A 22,986-nucleotide genomic window follows, 5' to 3' on the forward strand; every position below is an offset into this window, starting at 1 on the left:
CCACACACACTGACTCTCACTGGGGTACGGGTCCCACACACACTGACTCTCACTGGGTACAGGTCCCACACACTGACTCTCACTGGGGTACGGGTTCCACACACACTGACTCTCACTGGGGTATGGGTTCCACACACACTGACTCTCACTGGGGTACGGGTTCCACACACACTGACTCTCACTGGGGTACGGGTTCCACACACACTGACTCTCTCTGGGATACGGGTTCCACACACACTGACTCTAACTGGGGTACGGGTTCCACACACACTGACTCTAACTGGGGTACGGGTCCCACACACACTCACCCTCACTGGGGTACGGGTTCCACACACACTGATTCTCACTGGGGTACGGGTCCCACACACACTGACTCTCACTGGGGTACGGGTTCCACACACACTGACCCTCACTGGGGTACGGGTCCCACACACACTGACCCTCACTGGGGTACGGGTTCCACACACACTGACTCTCACTGGGGTACGGGTCCCACACACACTGACCCTCACTGGGGTACGGGTTCCACACACACTGATTCTCACTGGGGTACGGGCTCCACACACACTGACTCTCACTGGGTACAGGTCCCACACACTGACTCTCTCTGGGATACGGGTTCCACACACACTGTCTCTCACTGGGGTACGGGTTCCACACACACTGACTCTCACTGGGGTACAGGTCCCACACACACTGACCCTCACTGGGGTAAGGGTCCCACACACACTGACTCTCACTGGGGTACGGGTCCTCAGACACTGACTCTCACTGGGGTACAGGTTCCACACACACTGACTCTCACTGGGGTACGGGTTCCATGCACACTGTCTCTCACTGGGGTACAGGTCCCACACACACTGACCCTCACTGGAGTACAGGTTCCACACACTGACTCTCACTGGGGTACGGGTCCCACACACACTGACTCTCACTGGGGAACGGGTTCCACACACACTGATTCTCACTGGGGTACGGGTTCCACACACACTGACTCTCACTGGGGTACGGGTTCCACACACACTGACTCTCACTGGGGTACGGATCCCCCACACACTGACTCTCACTGGGGTACGGGTCCCACACACACTGACTCTCACTGGGGTACGGGTTCCACACACACTGACTCTCACTGGGGTATGGGTTCCACACACACTGACTCTCACTGGGGTACAGGTTCCACACACACTGACTCTCACTGGGGTACGGGCTCCACACACACTGACTCTCACTGAGGTACGGGTTCCACACACACTGATTTTCACTGGGGTACGGGTTCCACACACACTGACTCTCACTGGGGTACATGTTCCACACACACTGACTCTCACTGGGGTACGGGTCCCACACAGACTTGACTCTCCCTGGGGTACAGGTCCCACACATACTGACTCTCACTGGGGTACGGCCTCCACACACACTGATTCTGACTGGGGTACGGGTTCCACACACACTGACTCTCACTGGGGTCTGGGTTCCACACACACTGACTCTCACTGGGTTCCACGCACACTGACTCTCACTGGGGTACGGGTTCCACACACACTGACTCTCACTGGGTTCCACGCACACTGACTCTCACTGGGGTACGGTTCCCACACACACTGACTCTCACTGGGTTCCACGCACACTGACTCTCACTGGGGTACGGGTTCCACACACACTGACTCTCACTGGGCTCCACACACACTGACTCTCACTTGGGTACTTGTCCCACACACACTGACTCTCCCTGGGGAACGGGTTCCACACACACTGACTCTCACTGCGGTACGGGTTCCACACACACTGATTCTCACTGGGGTACGGGTTCCACACACACTGACACTCACTGGGGTACGGGTTCCACACACACTGACACTCACTGGGATACGGGTTCCACACACACTGACTCTCACTGGGATACGGGTTCCACACATACTGACTCTCACTGGGATACGGGTTCCACACATACTGACTCTCACTGGGATACGGATTCAACACACACTGATTCTCACTGGGGTACGGGTTCCACACTCACTGACTCTCACTGGGGTACGGGTTCCACACTCACTGATTCTCACTGTGTTACGGGTTCCACACTCACTGATTCTCACTGGGGTACGGGTTCCACACTCACTGATTCTCACTGGGGTACGGGTCCCACACACACTGACTCTCACTGGGATACGGGCTCCACACACACTGACTCTCACTGGGGTACGGGTTCCACACACACTGACTCTCAGTGGGGTACGGGTTCGACGCACACTGACTCTCAGTGGGGTACGGGTTCCACACTCACTGATTCTCACTGGGGTACGGGTTCCACACTCACTGATTCTCACTGGGGTACGGGTTCCACACATACTGACTCTCACTGGGGTACGGGTCCCACACACACTGACTCTCACTGGGATACGGGCTCCACACACACTGACTCTCACTGGGATACGGGCTCCACACACACTGACTCTCACTGGGGTACGGGTTCCACACACACTGACTCTCACTGGGGTACGGGTCCCACACACACTGACTCTCACTGGGGTACGGGTCCTCAGACACTGACTCTCCCTGGGGTACGGGTTCCACACACACTGACTCTCACAGGGGTACGGGTTCCACACACACTGACTCTCACTGGGGTACGGGTCCCACACACACTGACTCTCACTGGGGTACGGGTTCCACACACACTGATTCTCACTGGGGTACAGGTTCCACACACACTGACTCTCACTGGGGTACGGGTTCAACACACACTGACTCTCACTGGGGTACGGGTCCCACACACACTGACTCTCACTGGGCTACGGGTGCCACACACACTGATTCTCACTGGGGTACGGGTGCCACACACACTGACTCTCACTGGGGTCTGGGCTCCACCCACACTGACTCTCACTGAGGTACGGGTTCCACACACACTGACTCTCACTTCGGGACGGGTTCCACACACACTGACTCTCACTGGGGTCTGGGTTCCACACACACTGACTCTCACTGGTGTACGGGTCCCACACACACTGACTCTCACAGGGGTACGGGTTCCACACACACTGACTCTCACTGGGGTACGGGTTCCACACACACTGACTCTCACTGGGGAACGGGTTCAACACACAATGACTCTCACTGGGGTCTGGGTCCCACACACCCTGACTCTCCCTGGGGAACGGGTTCTACACACACTGATTCTCACTGGGGTACGGGTTCCACACACACTGACTCTCACTGGGGTACGGGTCTCACACACACTGACTCTCACTGGGGTACGGGTTCCACACACACTGACTCTCACTGGGGTATGGATCCCCCACACACTGACTCTCACTGGGGTACGGGTCCCACACACACTGACTCTCACTGGGGTACGGGTTCCACACACACTGACTCTCACTGGGGTATGGGTTCCACACACACTGACTCTCACTGGGGTACAGGTTCCACACACACTGACTCTCACTGGGGTACGGGCTCCACACACTGACTCTCACTGAGGTACGGGTTCCACACACACTGATTCTCACTGGGGCACGGGTTCCACAAACACTGACTCTCACTGGGGTACATGTTCCACACACACTGACTCTCACTGGGGTACGGGTCCCACACAGACTTGACTCTCCCTGGGGTACAGGTCCCACACATACTGACTCTCACTGGGGTACGGCCTCCACACACACTGATTCTGACTGGGGTACGGGTTCCACACACACTGACTCTCACTGGGTACCACGCACACTGACTCTCACTGGGTACCACGCACACTGACTCTCACTGGGGTACGGGTTCCACACACACTGACTCTCACTGGGTTCCACGCACACTGACTCTCACTGGGGTACGGGCTCCACACACACTGACTCTCACTGGGCTCCACACACACTGACTCTCACTTGGGTACGGGTCCCACACACACTGACTCTCCCTGGGGAACGGGTTCCACACACACTGACTCTCACTCGGGTACGGGTTCCACACACACTGACTCTCCCTGGGGAACGGGTTCCACACACACTGACTCTCACTCGGGTACGGGTTCCACACACACTGATTCTCACTGGGGTACGGGTTCCACACACACTGACACTCACTGGGATACGGGTTCCACACACACTGACTCTCACTGGGATACGGGTTCCACACATACTGACTCTCACTGGGATACGGGTTCAACACACACTGATTCTCACTGGGGTACGGGTTCCACACTCACTGACTCTCACTGGGGTACGGGTTCCACACTCACTGATTCTCACTGGGGTACGGGTTCCACACACACTGACTCTCACTGGGGTACGGGTTCCACACTCACTGATTCTCACTGGGGTACGGGTTCCACACTCACTGATTCTCACTGGGGTACGGGTTCCACACATACTGACTCTCACTGGGATACGGGCTCCACACACACTGACTCTCACTGGGGTACGGGTTCCACAGACACTGACTCTCAGTGGGCTACGGGTTCGACGCACACTGACTCTCACTGGGGTACGGACTCCAGACACACTGACTCTCAGTGGGGTACGGGTTCGACGCACACTGACTCTCACTGGGATACGGGCTCCACACACACTGACTCTCACTGGGATACGGGCTCCACACACACTGACTCTCACTGGGGTACGGGTTCCACACACACTGACTCTCAGTGGGGTACGGGTTCGACGCACACTGATTCTCACTGGGGTACGGGTCCCACACAGACTTGACTCTCCCTGGGGTACAGGTCCCACACACACTGCCTCTCACTGGGTTCCACGCACACTGACTCTCACTTCGGTACGGGTTCCACACACACTGACTCTCACTGGGGAACGGGCCCAACACACACTGACTGTCACTGGGGTACGGGTTCGAGGCACACTGACTCTCACTGGGGTACAGGCTCCACACACACTGATTCTCACTGGGTTCCACGCACACTGACTTTCACTTGGGTACGGGTTCCACACACACTGACTCTCACTGGGGAACGGGTTCAACACACACTGACTCTCACTGGGGTCTGGGTCCCACACACACTGACTCTCCCTGGGAAACGGGTTCCACACACACTGATTCTCACTGGGGTACGGGTTCCACAGACACTGACACTCACTGGGGTCCGGGTTCCACACACACTGACTCTCCCTGGGGAACGGGTTCCACAAACACTGACTCTCACTGGGGTATGGGCTCCACACACACTGACTCTCACTGGGGTATGGGTCCAACACACACTGACTCTCACTGGGGTACGGGTCCCACACACACTGACTCTCACTGGGGTACGGGTTCCACACACACTGACTCTCACTGGGGTATGGGTCCCACACACACTGACTCTCACTGGGGTACGGGTCCCACACACACTGACTCTCACTGGGGTACGGGTTCCACACACACTGACTCTCACTGGGGTATGGGTTCCACACACACTGACTCTCACTGCGGTACGTGTTCCACACACGGGTTCCACACACACTGACTCTCACTGGGGTATGGGTTCCACACATAATGACTCTCACTGGGGTACGGGTTCCACACACACTGACTCTGACTGGGATAAGGGCTCCACACACACTGACTCTCACTGGGGTACGGGTTCCACACACACTGACTCTCACTGGGGTACGGGTTCGACGCACACTGACTCTCACTGGGGTACGGGCTCCACACACACTGACTCTCACTGGAGCACGGGTCCCACACACACTGACTCTCACTGAGGTACGGGTTGCACACACACTGATTCTCACTGGGGTATGGGTTCCACACACACTGACTCTCACTGGGGTACGGGTTCCACACACACTGACTCTCACTGGGGTACGGGTCCCACACAGACTTGACTCTCCCTGGGGTACAGGTCCCACACACACTGACTCTCACTGGGGTACGGGGTCCACACACACTGACTCTCACTGGGTTCCATGCACACTGACTCTCACTTGGGTACGGGTTCCACACACACTGACTCTCCCTGGGGAACGGGAACCACACACACTGACTCTCACTGGGGTACGGGTTCGACGCACACTGACTCTCACTGGGGTACGGGCTCCACACACACTGACTCTCAATGGGGTACGGGTTCCACACACACTGATTCTCACTGGGGTACGGGTTCCACACACACTGACACTCACTGGGATACGGGTTCCACACACACTGACACTCACTGGGGTACGGGTTCCACACACACTGACTCTCACTGGGGTACGGGTTCCACACACACTGACACTCACTGGGGTACGGGTCCCACACACACTGACTCTCACTGGGATACGGGTTCCACACATACTGACTCTCACTGGGATACGGGTTCCACACATACTGACTCACACTGGGATACGGATTCAACACACACTGATTCTCACTGGGGTGTGGGTTACACACGCACTGACTCTCACTGGGGTCCAGTTCCACACACACTGACTCACTGGGGTACGGGTCCTACACACACTGACTCTCACTGCGGTCTGGGTTCCACACACACTGATTCTCACTGGGGTACGGGTTCCACACACACTGACTCTCACTGGGGTACAGGTTCCACACACACTGACTCTCACTGGGGTATGGGTGCCACACACACTGACTCTCACTGGGGTATGGGTTCCACACACACTGACTCTCACTGGGGTATGGGTTCCACACACACTGACTCTCACTGGGGTATGGGCTCCACACACACTGACTCTCACTGGGGTCTGGGTCCCACACTGGGGTACGGGTTCCACACACACTGCCTCTCACTGGGGTACGGGTTCCACTCTCACTGGGGTACGGGTTCCACACACACTGACTCTCACTGGGGTCCGGGTCCCACACACACTGACTCTCTCTGGGGTCCGGGTTCCACACACACTGCCTCTCACTGGGGTATGGGTTCCACACACACTGATTCTCACTGGGGTACGGGTCCCACACACACTGACTCTCACTGGGGTACGGGTCCCACACACTGACTCTCACTGGGGTACGGGTCCTCAGACATTGACTCTCACTGTGGTACGGGTCCCAGACACACTGACTCTCACTGGGGTACTGGTTCCACACACATTGACTCACTGAGGTACGGGTTCCACATACACTGACTCTCATTAGGGTACGGGTCCCAGAGACACTGACTCTCACTGGGGCATGGGTTCCACACACACTGACTCTCACTGGGGTACGTGTCCCACACACACTGACTCTCATTGGGGTACGGGTTCCACACACACTGACGCTCACTGGGGTACGGGTTCCACACACACTGACTCTCACTTGGGTACGGGTCCCACACAGACTTGACTCTCCCTGGGGTACGGGTCCCACACACACTGACTCTCACTGGGGTACGGGCTCCACACACACTGACTCTCACTGGGTTCCACGCACACTGACTCTCACTTGGGTACGGGTTCCACACACACTGACTCTCACTGGGGTACGGGTTCCACACACACTGACACTCACTGGGGTACGGGTTCCACACACACTGACACTCACTGGGGTACGGGTTCCACACACACTGACTCTCACTGGGATACGGGTTCCACACACACTGACTCTCACTGGGATACGGGTTCCACACATACTGACTCTCACTGGGATACGGGTTCCACACATACTGACTCACACTGGGATACGGATTCAACACACACTGATTCTCACTGGGGTACGGGTTCCACACTCACTGATTCTCACTGGGGTACGGGTTCCACACATACTGACTCTCACTGGGGTACGGGTCCCACACACACTGACTCTCACTGGGGTGTGGGTTACACACGCACTGACTCTCACTGGGGTCCAGTTCCACACACACTGACTCACTGGGGTACGGGTCCTACACACACTGACTCTCACTGCGGTCTGGGTTCCACACACACTGATTCTCACTGGGGTACGGGTTCCACACACACTGACTCTCACTGGGGTACAGGTTCCACACACACTGACTCTCACTGGGGTATGGGTGCCACACACACTGACTCTCACTGGGGTATGGGTTCCACACACACTGACTCTCACTGGGGTATGGGTTCCACACACACTGACTCTCACTGGGGTATGGGCTCCACACACACTGACTCTCACTGGGGTCTGGGTCCCACACTGGGGTACGGGTTCCACACACACTGCCTCTCACTGGGGTACGGGTTCCACTCTCACTGGGGTACGGGTTCCACACACACTGACTCTCACTGGGGTACGGGCTCCACACACACTGACTCTCACTGGGTTCCACGCACACTGACTCTCACTTGGGTACGGGTTCCACACACACTGACTCTCACTGGGGTACGGGTTCCACACACACTGACACTCACTGGGGTACGGGTTCCACACACACTGACACTCACTGGGGTACGGGTTCCACACACACTGACTCTCACTGGGATACGGGTTCCACACACACTGACTCTCACTGGGATACGGGTTCCACACATACTGACTCTCACTGGGATACGGGTTCCACACATACTGACTCACACTGGGATACGGATTCAACACACACTGATTCTCACTGGGGTACGGGTTCCACACTCACTGATTCTCACTGGGGTACGGGTTCCACACATACTGACTCTCACTGGGGTACGGGTCCCACACACACTGACTCTCACTGGGGTGTGGGTTACACACGCACTGACTCTCACTGGGGTCCAGTTCCACACACACTGACTCACTGGGGTACGGGTCCTACACACACTGACTCTCACTGCGGTCTGGGTTCCACACACACTGATTCTCACTGGGGTACAGGTTCCACACACACTGACTCTCACTGGGGTATGGGTGCCACACACACTGACTCTCACTGGGGTATGGGTTCCACACACACTGACTCTCACTGGGGTATGGGTTCCACACACACTGACTCTCACTGGGGTATGGGCTCCACACACACTGACTCTCACTGGGGTCTGGGTCCCACACTGGGGTACGGGTTCCACACACACTGCCTCTCACTGGGGTACGGGTTCCACTCTCACTGGGGTACGGGTTCCACACACACTGACTCTCACTGGGGTCCGGGTCCCACACACACTGACTCTCTCTGGGGTCCGGGTTCCACACACACTGCCTCTCACTGGGGTATGGGTTCCACACACACTGACTCTCACTGGGGTACGGGTCCCACACACTGACTCTCACTGGGGTGCGGGTTCCACACACACTGACCCTCACTGGGGTACGGGTTCCACACACACTGACTCTCACTGGGGTACGGGTCCCACACACTGACTCTCACTGGGGTACGGGTCCTCAGACATTGACTCTCACTGTGGTACGGGTCCCAGACACACTGACTCTCACTGGGGTACTGGTTCCACACACATTGACTCACTGAGGTACGGGTTCCACATACACTGACTCTCATTAGGGTACGGGTCCCAGAGACACTGACTCTCACTGGGGTATGGGTTCCACACACACTGACTCTCACTGGGGTACGTGTCCCACACACACTGACTCTCATTGGGGTACGGGTTCCACACACACTGACGCTCACTGGGGTACGGGTTCCACACACACTGACTCTCACTTGGGTACGGGTCCCACACAGACTTGACTCTCCCTGGGGTACGGGTCCCACACACACTGACTCTCACTGGGGTACGGGCTCCACACACTGACTCTCACTGGGTTCCACGCACACTGACTCTCACTTGGGTACGGGTTCCACACGCACTGACTCTCACTGGTGTCTGGGACCCACACACACTGACTCTCCCTGGGGAACGGGTTCCACACACACTTACTCTCACTGGGGTACGGGTTCCACACACACTGATTCTCACTGGGGTACGGGTTCCACACACACTGACACTCACTGGGGTACGGGTTCCACACACACTGACACTCACTGGGGTACGGGTTCCACACACACTGACTCTCACTGGGATACGGGTTCCACACACACTGACTCTCACTGGGATACGGGTTCCACACATACTGACTCTCACTGGGATACGGGTTGCACACATACTGACTCACACTGGGATACGGATTCAACACACACTGATTCTCACTGGGGTACAGGTTCCACACTCACTGATTCTCACTGGGGTACGGGTTTCACACATACTGACTCTCACTGCGGTACGGGTCCCACACACACTGACTCTCACTGGGGTATGGGTTACACACGCACTGACTCTCACTGGGGTCCAGTTCCACACACACTGACTCACTGGGGTACGGGTCCTACACACACTGACTCTCACTGCGGTCTGGGTTCCACACACACTGATTCTCACTGGGGTACGGGTTCCACACACACTGACTCTCACTGGGGTACAGGTTCCACACACACTGACTCTCACTGGGGTATTGGTGCCACACACACTGACTCTCACTGGGGTATGGGTTCCACACACACTGACTCTCACTGGGGTATGGGTTCCACACACACTGACTCTCACTGGGGTATGGGCTCCACACACACTGACTCTCACTGGGGTCTGGGTCCCACACTGGGGTACGGGTTCCACACACACTGCCTCTCACTGGGGTACGGGTTCCACTCTCACTGGGGTACGGGTTCCACACACACTGACTCTCACTGGGGTCCGGGTCCCACACACACTGACTCTCTCTGGGGTCCGGGTTCCACACACACTGCCTCTCACTGGGGTATGGGTTCCACACACACTGACTCTCACTGGGGTATGGGTCCCACACACTGACTCTCACTGGGGTGCGGGTTCCACACACACTGACCCTCACTGGGGTACGGGTTCCACACACACTGACTCTCACTGGGGTACGGGTCCCACACACACTGACTCTCACTGGGGTACTGGTTCCACACACATTGACTCACTGAGGTACGGGTTCCACATACACTGACTCTCACTAGGGTACGGGTCCCAGAGACACTGACTCTCACTGGGGTATGGGTTCCACACACACTGACTCTCACTGGGGTACGTGTCCCACACACACTGACTCTCATTGGGGTACGGGTTCCAAACACACTGACTCTCACTGGGGTATGGGTTCCACACACACTGACTCTCACTGGGGTACGGGTCCTCAGACACTGCCTCTCACTGGGGTACCGGTCCCACACACACTGACCCTCACAGGGGTACGGGTTCCACACACACTGACTCTCACTTGGGTACGGGCTCCACACACTGACTCTCACTGGGGTACGGGTTCCACACACACTGACACTCACTGGGGTACGGGTTCCAAACACACTGACTCTCACTGGGGTACAGGTCCCACACACACTGACTCTCACTGGGGTACGGGTTCCACACGCACTGACTCTCACTGGGGTACAGGTCCCACACACACTGACTCTCACTGGGGTACGGGTTCCACACGCACTGATTCTCACTGGGGTACGGGTTCCACACACACTGACCCTCACAGGGGTACGGGTTCCACACACACTGACTCTCACTTGGGTACGGGCTCCACACACTGACTCTCACTGGGGTACGCGTCCCACACACACTGACCCTCACAGGGGTACGGGTTCCACACACACTGACTCTCACTTGGGTACGGGCTCCACACACTGACTCTCACTGGGGTACGGGTTCCACACACAGTGACACTCACTGGGGTACGGGTTCCAAACACACTGACTCTCACTGGGGTACAGGTCCCACACACACTGACTCTCACTGGGGTACGGGTTCCACACACACTGATTCTCACTGGGGTACGGGTTCCACACACACTCACTCTCAATGGGGTACATGTTCCACACACACTGACTCTCACTGGGGTACGGGTCCCACACAGACTTGACTCTCCCTGGGGTACGGGCTCCACACACACTGACTCTCACTGGGGTCTGGGTTCCACACACACTGACTCTCACTGGGTTCCACGCACACTGACTCTCACTTGGGTACGGGTTCCACACACACTGACTCTCACTGGGGTACGGGTTCCACATGCACTGATTCTCACTGGGGTACGGGTTCCACACACACTGATTCTCACTGGGGTACGGGTTCCACACATACTGACTCTCACTGGGGTACGGGTCCCACACTCACTGAATCTCACTGGGGTACGGGTCCCACACACACACTGACTCTCACTGGGGTATGGGTTACACACACACTGACTCTCACTGGGGTACGGGCTCCACACACACTGACTCTCACTGGGGTACGGGCTCCACACACACTGATTCTCACTGGGGTACGGGTTCCACACACACTGACTCTCACTGGGGTACATGTTCCACACACACTGACGCTCACTGGAGTACGGGTCCCACACACATTGACTCTCCCTGGGGTACAGGTCCCACACACACTGACTCTCACTGGGGTACGGGCTCCACACACACTGACTCTCACTGGGATACGGGTTCCACACACACTGACTCTCACTGGGGTACGGGTTCCACACACACTGACTCTCACTGGGGTACAGTTCCACACACACTTACTCACTGGGGTACGGGTCCTACACACACTGACTCTCACTGCGGTCTGGGTTCCACAAACACTGATTCTCACTGGGGTACGGGTTCCACACACACTGACTCTCACTGGGGTACGGGTTCCACACACACTGACTCTCACTGGGGTACGGGTTCCACACACACTGACTCTCACTGGGGTACGGGTCCCACACTCACTGACTCTCACTGGGGTATGGGTTCCACACACACTGACTCTCACTGGGGTATGGGTTCCACACTGGGGTACGGGTTCCACACACACTGACTCTCACTGGGGTACGGGTTCCACTCTCACTGGGGTACGGGTTCCACACACACTGACTCTCACTGGGGTCCGGGTCCCACACACACTGACTCTCTCTGGGGTCCGGGTTCCACACACACAGCCTCTCACTGGGGTATGGGTTCCACACACTGACTCTCACTGGGGTGCGGGTTCCACACACACTGACCCTCACTGGGGTACGGGTTCCACACACACTGACTCTGACTGGGGTACGGTTCCCACACACTGACTCTCACTGGGGTACGGGTCCTCAGACACTGACTCTCACTGTGGTACGGGTCCCAGACACACTGACTCTCACTGGGGTACTGGTTCCACACACATTGACTCATTGAGGTACGTGTTCCACATACACTGACTCTCACTGGGGTACGTGTCCCACACACACTGACTTTTATTGGGGTACGGGTTCCAAACACACTGACTCTCACTGGGGTATGGGTTCCACACACACTGACTCTCACTGGGGTACGGGTCCTCAGACACTGACTCTCACTGGGGTACGGGTTCCACACACACTGACGCTCACTGGGGCATGGGTTCCAAACACACTGACTCTCACTGGGGTACAGGTCCCACACGCACTGACTCTCACTGGGGTACAAGTCCCACACACACTGACTCTCACTGGGGTACGGGCTCCACACACACTGACTCTCACTGGGGTATGGGTTCCACACACACTGACTCTCACTGGGGTACGGGATCCACACACTGACTCTCACTGGGATATAGGTTTCACACACACTGACTCTCACTGGGGTACGGGATCCACACACTGACTCTCACTGGGGTACGGGTCCCACGCACACTGACTCTCACTGGGGTACGGGTTCCACACACACTGACACTCACTGGGGTACAGGTCCCATACACACTGACTCTCACTAGGGCACAGGTCCCACACACACTGACTCTCACTGGGGTACGGGTTCCACACGCACTGACTCTCACTGGGGTACGGGCTCCACACACACAGACTCTCACTGGGGTCTGGATTCCACACATACTGACTCTCACTGGGGTACGGGTTCCACACACACTGACACTCACTGGGGTACAGGTCCCATACACACTGACTCTCACTAGGGCACAGGTCCCACACACACTGACCCTCACAGGGGCACGGGTTCCACACACACTGACTCTCACTGGGGTACGGGCTCCACACACTGACTCTCACTGGGGTACGGGTTCCACACACACTGACTCTCACTGGGGTCTGGGTCCCACACACACTGACTCTCCCTGGGATACGGGTTCCACACACACTGATTCTCACTGGGGTACGGGTTCCACACACACTGACTCTCACTGGGGTACGGGTTCCACACACACTGACTCTCACTGGGGTACAGTTCCACACACACTGACTCTCACTGGGGTATGGGTCCTACACACTGACTCTCACTGGGGTACGGGTTCCACACACACTGACTCACCTGGGTATGTGTCCCACACCCACACTGACTCTCACTGGGGTACGGGTTCCACACACACTGACTCTCACTGGGGTACGGGTTCCACACACACTGACTCTCACTGGGGTACCGGTCCCACACACACTGACTCTCACTGGGGTACGTGTTCCACACACACTGACTCTCACTGGGGTACCGGTCCCACACACACTGACTCTCACTGGGATACGGATTCAACACACACTGATTCTCACTGGGGTACGGGTTCCACACTCACTGATTCTCACTGGGGTACGGGTTCCACACATACTGACTCTCACTGGGGTACGGGTCCCACACACTGACTCTCACTGGGGTACGGGTCCCACACACACTGACTCTCACTGGGGTACGGGTTCCACACATACTGACTCTCACTGGGATACGGGTTCCACACATACTGACTCTCACTGGGATACGGATTCAACACACACTGATTCTCACTGGGGTACGGGTTCCACACTCACTGACTCTCACTGGGGTACGGGTCCCACACACTGACTCTCACTGGGGTACGGGTCCCACACACACTGACTCTCACTGGGGTACGGGTTCCACACATACTGACTCTCACTGGGATACGGGTTCCACACATACTGACTCTCACTGGGATACGGATTCAACACACACTGACTCTCACTGGGGTACGGGTCCCACACACACTGACTCTCCCTGGGGAACGGGTTCCACACATACTGACTCTCACTGGGATACGGGTTCCACACATACTGACTCTCACTGGGATACGGATTCAACACACACTGATTCTCACTGGGGTACGGGTTCCACAGTCACTGATTCTTACTGGGGTACGGGTTCCACACATACTGACTCTCACTGGGCTACGGGTCCCACACACTGACTCTCACTGGGGTACGGGTCCCACACACACTGTCTCTCACTGGGATACGGGTTCCACACATACTGACTCACACTGGGATACGGATTCAACACACACTGATTCTCACTGGGGTACGGGTTCCACACATACTGACTCACACTGGGATACGGGTTCCACACATACTGACTCACACTGGGATACGGATTCAACACACACTGATTCTCACTGGGGTACGGGTTCCACACACACTGACTCTCACTGGGGTACGGGTTCCACACACACTGACTCTCACTGGTGTACGGGTTCCACACATACTGACTCACACTGGGATACGGGTTCCACACATACTGACTCACACTGGGGTACGGATTCAACACACACTGATTCTCACTGGGGTACGGGTTCCACACTCACTGATTCTCACTGGGGTACGGGTTCCACACACACTGACTCTCACTGGATCGTGTACAGCTCAGGTTAGATACAGAATAATGCTGTAATTATCCTGCATTTGCATCACTTTCCATGTTCATGATCCTATCTGAGATGTCTGTTTGGGGGTGCTGTACTCGCTGACTCAATTGGATTTGGATTGAGAGCTGGTGCAATCTCATCTCACGCCAATTTGTGATCAGTGGGGATTCCCAGAGGCGGCGCTGGTTAGAGTCTGACTGTCGCGTGTGGCGCCAACGTCTCACTTGTGTTCTTGAGCAAAACCGGTTGCGACAGGTCTGTCTGCGGTGTCTGCCGGGGAGGGGGGGGGCAGTCCTGATTCTGACTGGTGTTTGGCAAGGTTGATCAGAAGCAAATCCTCTGCGTTGTGCAACAAACAAAGTGACTCATGTTTGTGCAACAGAATCTCGCGTCTATCTGGGCTAATAATAAACTGACAGTACGTTTTCACCTTGTCCTCTTTTTAGGTCAAAAAAGAGCGAGTTTGGAATATTTCATTCGAAAACCAGTCTGCAGAAGCTGAGTGCGAAGGTAGGAGCACGAAGCATAAAATCACGCAGCGCAGGAGGAGGCCATTCGGTCGCTCCGGAAAGAGAAATCCAGTTGGTTCTATCCCTTTTGCTCTTTTCCCCCATTGCCCTGAAAATATTCTCCCCCCTCGAGCATTTATCCAATTCACTTTTGAAGTTTATTGTTGAATCTACTTCCACTCCAGGCTGAGCATTCTGAAGCAGGACTACTCCGTGTTTTAATTCCAAATGTTTCCTCGTGTTGTCTCTAGTTCTTTGGCCCATCACTTTAACCTGCATCCCCGGTTACCAACGCTACTGCCCCTGGCAGCAATTTCGCCTGATTTACTCGATCAAAAACCTTTCCTGGTTTTGAACACCTAAAAGCAAATCTTCTCTCAACGCTCCATATAATAATCTTTATTAGTGTCACAAGGAGGCTTACATTAACACTGCAGTGAGGTTCCTGTGAAAAGCCCCTAGTCGCCACATTTCGGCACCTGTTCGGGTACACAGAGGGAGAATTCCGAATGTCCAATTCGCCTAACAGCACGTCTTTCGGGACTTGTGGGAGGAAACCGGAGCACCCGGAGGAAACCCACGCAGACACGGGGCGAACGTGTAGACCCCGCACAGGCAGTGACCCAAGCCGGAAATCGACCCTGGAGCTGTGAAGCAACAGTGCTAGCCACTGTGCTACCGTGCTGCTCTCTGCTCCAAAGAGAGAAATCGCAGTCTCTCCATGTAACCCATTTTGCCTTTCCCTTGAAACCATTCCAGTCAATCTGCTCTGCACCCTCTCCCGAACCTTGCCCACCCTCCCCTACCTATAGCACAAGGTCACATTACTGCAGCTGGTGCCTGATCATGTGTGTTTTGCATTAAAGCTCTCTGCCAGATTGTCCGAGTGTAACCTGCGGCTCACTGAAGCCCGGAACGAGTACCTTCTCTCGCTCGCTGCAGTTACAGCGCACCAGGGCCACTATCTCCAGACTGATCTGCCGATTGTCATGCAGGTGAGGCTTGACCATCGGGTCAGACCAAAAGCGTTTTGTGTTCACAGGTGTCCTTGGGATTATGTGGAGTTTACAGCACGGAAACTGGCCACTCAGCCTGACAGATGTGTGCTGGTGCCCACTCTCTGCATCTGCCTCCTCCCATCCTAAAACAACCACTTGCATTTATATAGCACCTTGAACGCAACTTTCACAGGAGCATTATCACACAAGAATTTGACACCAAGCTATATCTGGAGATATTTGGATGGGTTGCCAAAAGCTTGGTCAAGGGTTTTTTAAAGAGGGTAGAGAGTTGGAGCAGGTTCGGGAGGAAATTTCAGATCTTAGGACATGGCCTCCAAAGGTGGAGAGATCAACATTGACATAGCTTAAGAGGCCAGAATTGGAGGAGTGCATAGATCAAGGAGAATTGTAGGCCTGGAGGAGGTTAATAATAATCATCTTTATTAGTGGCACAAGTAGGCTTCTACTGCAAGGAGAGGGCAGCACGGCGGCGCAGTGGTTAGCACTGCTGCCTCATGGCGCCGAGGTCCCAGGTTCGGTCCCAGCCCTGGGTCACTGTCCGTGTGGAGTTTCCACATTCTCCCCGCGTTTGTGTGGGTTTCGCCCCCACAACCCAAAGATGTTCAGGGTAGGTGGATTGGCCATGCTAAATTGCCCCTTAAGTGGAAAAAAAAATGAATTGGGTACTCTAAATATTAAAAACTATATATTTTTAGAAGAAAAAAGAACACTGCAGGGAGGCCCATGGAGATATTTGAAAACCAGCATGACATTATTAAAATTGAGGGATTGTCGAACCGGGAGTCGGTGAGGGGTGAACAGGATTTAGTGTGATGTAGGATATGAGTAACAGAGTGCCTCGGCCATTCCCATGTGAGAATGGGACATGCCCCACTCAACCTCATCAAGGTCGGCCTGGTACTGGTGACATCCCCCAGCGAGACAACCATACTGCCGAGACCCTCAGCCATGGCTGCCACCGACTGTGTGACGGACACCTTCACTAACGGTGCCGATGCCCTGCACCAGGCTCGCCACTGCGGTCACCATCCTCGCAGTGTTGGCCTCGTTGCCACTCATTGCATCCCCTGCGCCCTTAGCCTCTGGTACTCCTCCAATCAGATCTGGATCGGCTGGAGTGACGCTGACATCTCCCTCTGAATGTCCCGGCCGCCCCCTATCGTCTCCATCAGCTCCGGGTAACCCTGTTCCAGAGGCTCAGCATCAGGCTGGGACCCAGCTGGGTCCTGGGATCCAGCAGACCTCCGACTGCTGGGGGTTCCTGCCTCCCATCAGATGTTCATCAGCAGCTGTGTGGTGCTCACCAGACTGTGCCCCAGAAACCTGACCACTAACATTTCCCATTGAGGTGGGTGTGTCTGTGCTGGTGGAGAGTGGGGATGACAGCTGTGCCGTGACTATATAACGGTTGCATCCTCGGAGTTCCCCTCCGAGGTGTTCTCCCCGGAGTACGGGGAGGGGGCCCGCCCAGGATGGGCCGGCGACGTCAGCTGCTGGACCTGGGGGAGGATGCACATGTGGTCAGTGGGAGAGATGGGTCAGCAGTAAGGTAATCACTACTCACGTTTGACAGGACCTCCGGGTGGAGCTTGGTGCTTCCTCACCTCTACGGCGTCCGCCAGCCTCCACGTTGGTGACTGCCCTGTCCTCAGCCACACTGGTCATCTCCAGGGCCCGCTCCTCGAAGGAGGTGAGGATTGGTAGGTCCAGCACTCCATCGCCAGTCTGGGCCCTCTCCCGACGATTGTGGGAGAGCTTTTCCTGAGGGGAGACGGAGTGCACACCGCTAGCCACATGTGGCTCACAGTTGTGCGGAGGGTCCGAAGAGAGGGTTGGGGTGGAGGGAGGGTTGAAGGGGGAGTGGGGTGGAGGGTATTATTGAAGGGAGGGTTGGGGTGGAGGGAGGGTTGAAGGGGGAGGCGGTGGAGGGGAGGGTTGGGGTGGAGGGAGTGCTGATGGGCGAGGGGGATGGAAGGAGGGTTGAAGGGGGAGTGGAGGGAGGGTTGGGGTGGAGGGAGTGCTGATGGGGAGGGGGATGGAAGGAGGGTTGAGGGGGGTGGAGGGAGGGTTGAAGGGGGAGGGGGTGGAGGGATGGTTGGGGTGGAGGGAGGGTTGAAGGGAGAGGGGGTGGAGGGAGGGTTGGGGTGAAGGGAGTGCTGATGGGGGAGGGGGATGGAAGGAGGGTTGAAGGGGGAGGGGGTGGAGGGAGGGTTGGGGTGGAGGGAGGGTTGAAGGGAGAGGGGGGTGGAGGGAGGGTTGGGGGTGGCCTGGCGGTATGCGCCCTTGCGTGGGGCGGGGGGGGGGGGGTCGGGACGTTGGTGTCTACTCACACCCATGATGCCCGGTGTAGGTCATTGACCTTCTTCCGACACCGGAGGCTAGTCCTCCTGGTCACACTGCCCGAGCTGCCTACTACCGCCATCTCGTCCCAGGCAGCACTGGCTGCCTTGTGGCTCATCCTCTGGGACCCTCGGGGGGGAACAGGACATCCCTCCTGGCCTCCACCGCATCCAGGAGCCTCCCCAGGTCAGCGTCCCCGAATCTTGGGGCCGGTCTCCTGGGCGCCATTGTTGTGAGCTGGCTGGGGTTGGCTGTGCAGCTGCTGCTCGACCTAGTTAGTGGGGGACTGGCGAGTGCGGTGCCAGTGAATCAGCTGGCGAGCGGGCATTCGGGGCGGGAAGCCCGTGAGGCCCCGTTAAGTGGACCAATGAACGTTGAATGGCGTTGCCGGCCTCTGGGCCAAGCGCCGGGAAACCGGCGACAATTCCAGCTCGCTACCACACTTAGAAACACTGTGTTCCCAGTGTTTGCTTTGATGCTGTGACCCGCCTGCGGTTACTCGGAGTCAGTGGAGCAGGATTTGTACTTTGTGCTGCTGTTGGATGCGAGATGACACCTGAGATTCATTCTGAAACATTGGCCAGTTTGACTACCTTTCCAGGATTTGTCAATAACTGTTCCAACGGCTCTGGCCCATATTTCGGCTTTACTTTTGCCTTGCCCAGTTAAGTTTGTCAAGAAGCATCGTGTGACTGACTGCTGGAGAATTAAATATTCACAACTTGAGAAAATCTCTTTGGTTCAGTGAACAGAATTCTACAAAAACTGATCATCCTGCCCAATGGGCTCGCCCTCGTGTTAATGGTTCACCTGAGCATCTCCCGTCCGATAATAATAATCTTTAGTGTCACAAGTATACTTACATTATCACTGCAATGAAGTTACCGTGAAAATCCCCAAGTCGCCACATTCCGGCGCATGTTCGGGTACACGGAGGGAGAATTCAGAATGTCCACTTCACCTAACAAGCACGTCTTTCGGGACTTGTGGGAGGAAACCGGAGCACCCGGAGGAAACCCACGCAGACACGGGGAGAACGTGCAGACTCCACACAGACAGTGACCCAAGCCGGGAATCTAACCTGGGACCCTGGAGCTGTGGAGCAACAGTGCTAACAGTGGGATCTCTTCCCACCTCCTCCAGTCTCCAACTGCCCCCTTCTCCCACATGTCCGCATTAAATGTGATTAAATTCAACACCGAGTCTCGTACTGAAATACACCCCATCTTCCTCCCTCCCACACTCTCTGGGTGCCCAATCTGCATTGCTGTACTCTCCAAAATCTGGGGCCTATCCAGATTCCCTCCAACCCAATCAGGAAACATTCAGGAGAAAAGACAAACTTTTTGTGGCGGAGAGAATTTTCCTCCCTTTCATCGGTAGCTTGCTCCTTCCTGTAAATCCAACATCTTGCATAATCACACTTCGAACTCCCCCTCTCTACTCTCAAGTCTCCCCTCTAATCTGTAGCTCCTCCTCTCTCCTCTGTAGCTGCTCCCCGCCCCTCCCTGTTGTCGCTCCTGCTCTCCATGCTGCACCTCCTCCCTGCTTTGTTGTAGCCCCCTCCTCTGAAACTCCCAATTACTCCTCGTCCCTCCCCTCTTGGGTTCTTCCCCTCTGCTGTAGCGCCTCCCCTCCCTCTTTAGCTATTCCCGTCTCATCTATAACTCCAAATTACTCCCCTCCTCTCCCCCACTCTGTAACGCCCTCCCTCCCTACTGTTGTCTATTGCACTGTGTAAGGCTAACACACCATCAACATCCTGGGGGTTACCATTGATCTGAACTGGAATAGCCATATAACTAGTGTGGCTGTAAGAGCAGGTCAAAGGCTAAGAATTCTGCGGCGAGTAACTCACATTCTGACTCCCCAAAGCCGGTCCACAATCTACAGGGCACAAGTCGGGAGTGTGATGGAATAATCTCCACTTGCCTGGATGAATGCAGCTCCAACAACCCTCAAAACCATCCAGGACAAAGAAACCCGCTTAATTGGTCGCCCATCCACAAACAACCACTCCCTCCGCCACCGACGAGCAGCGGCAGCCATGTGTACCATTGACGAGGTGCCCTGCAGGAACTCACCAAGGCTCCTTGGGCGGTGCCTTCCAAACCCACGACCGGCGCCATCTAGAAAGACGAGAGCAGCATATGCATGGGTACACCACCACCTGGAAGTCTCCCCCCCCCCCCCCCCCCCCCCCCCCCCCCCCCCCCAAGGCCACTCACCAGCCTGACTTGAAAACATATCGCCGTTCCTTCACTGCCGTTGGGTCGGAATCCCTACCTAACAGCATTGTGGGTGTACCTACACCACATGGACTGCAGCGGTTCAAGAAGGCAACCTCACCACCACCTTCCCAAGGGCAATTAGGGATGGGCAATAAATGAATGAAAAAAACATGCTCAGCTGCCGGCAACCATTATTGAAGTCAATTTATTTATACCTCCCCAACAGAGAGGGCAGCTCCAACAATATACTACTCGCAATCCCCGCTTCAAAAGCAACTTGCCCATTAAAATGTACAATGGTACATGCACATCATTTCGTAGAATATATGAATGAACTAATTATCAACGATTCCAGCAATTTGAGGCAGCACGGTGGCGCAGTGGTTAGCACTGCTGCCTCACGGCGCTGAGGTCCCGGGTTCAATCCCGGCTCCGGGTCACTGTCCGTGTGGAGTTTGCACATTCTCCCCGTGTCTGCGTGGGTCTCACACCCCGCAACCCAAAGATGCGCAGGTTAGGTGGATTGGCCGCGCTAAATTGCCCCTTAATTGGAAAAGAAAAATAGTTGGGTACTGTAAATTTATTTTAAAAAAACAATTCCTACAATTTAACAGGTTGCCTATTTTTATTGTAATCGCAACCAAAGCACATGGAACCAAAACATCTAGCATAAACTTTTTAAATCCTAAACACCAGTCAGTGATTAAGAAAAATATCATCATTTGGCAAGAGAGAAGGAAATAAACCGTTTTTATCTTCATCCTTCCTGCATATTTCCAATGAATCTATCCGTCTTCTTCCACTTTCTGTCTGGGCATCTCCTTCTATTTCCATCTCTCAACGTCTCCCACTGCATCAAACCAGAGCTTTGACGTTGACGGCCAACTATACTCAATGGTTAGGACTGTGACATCAATTGATTTGTCTCGATCAAAGACCCTGACTCACTTTGTTCTGCCGATGGAGGTAACGAGGGCATGGATGTGCATGCACAGGCATGGGCATCTCAACAGGCATGTGCACCTCAACAGGCGTGTGCACCTCAACAGGCGTGTGCACCTCAACAGGCGTGTGCACCTCAACAGGCGTGTGCACCTCAACAGGCATGTGCATCTCAACAGGGGTTGCTGTACCGTGACCAGAAGCAGGAATCCTGGCTGATGTAAAAACAAAGATTCCACACCCCTTAGTCCACGCTGAGCTGCTATTCGGCCAACGGTGACCGAGGTTCATGCAAAGGGACCCTCGATTTTATGCTTCGAGCCTGGGCATTATTTTGTGCGACTCTCTTTCCTGGTGGCATAGGCTCTCCGAGGGGTATTGGCCAAGGACACTGGGGAAAATGCCAGGCATTTCTGTCGTTTTCACTCTGTGGACAGAATTCCAGATTTGCATTACCCCTGGTGTGAGGAAATGT

General features: G+C 55.6%; 1 protein-coding gene across 3 annotated transcripts in view; it reads left to right on the forward strand.

Moving 5' to 3' along the window:
* Positions 1-22,986, forward strand: part of LOC140427132 (F-BAR and double SH3 domains protein 2-like) — a 755,925-nt gene that overhangs the window by 679,680 nt on the left and 53,259 nt on the right. For all 3 annotated transcript variants that reach the window (XR_011948399.1, XM_072512673.1, XM_072512672.1), the window contains 2 exons: positions 15,914-15,977; positions 16,843-16,971. Coding sequence is in view for 2 of the 3 variants with exons in the window: in XM_072512673.1 (XP_072368774.1) it covers positions 15,914-15,977; positions 16,843-16,971 (193 nt within the window). In the remaining variant the exon portion in view is untranslated. The remainder of the gene's footprint in view (positions 1-15,913; positions 15,978-16,842; positions 16,972-22,986) is intronic.

This window comes from Scyliorhinus torazame, chromosome 7 (assembly GCF_047496885.1).
Source record: "Scyliorhinus torazame isolate Kashiwa2021f chromosome 7, sScyTor2.1, whole genome shotgun sequence".
In the NCBI taxonomy this organism is placed as follows: domain Eukaryota; kingdom Metazoa; phylum Chordata; class Chondrichthyes; order Carcharhiniformes; family Scyliorhinidae; genus Scyliorhinus; species Scyliorhinus torazame.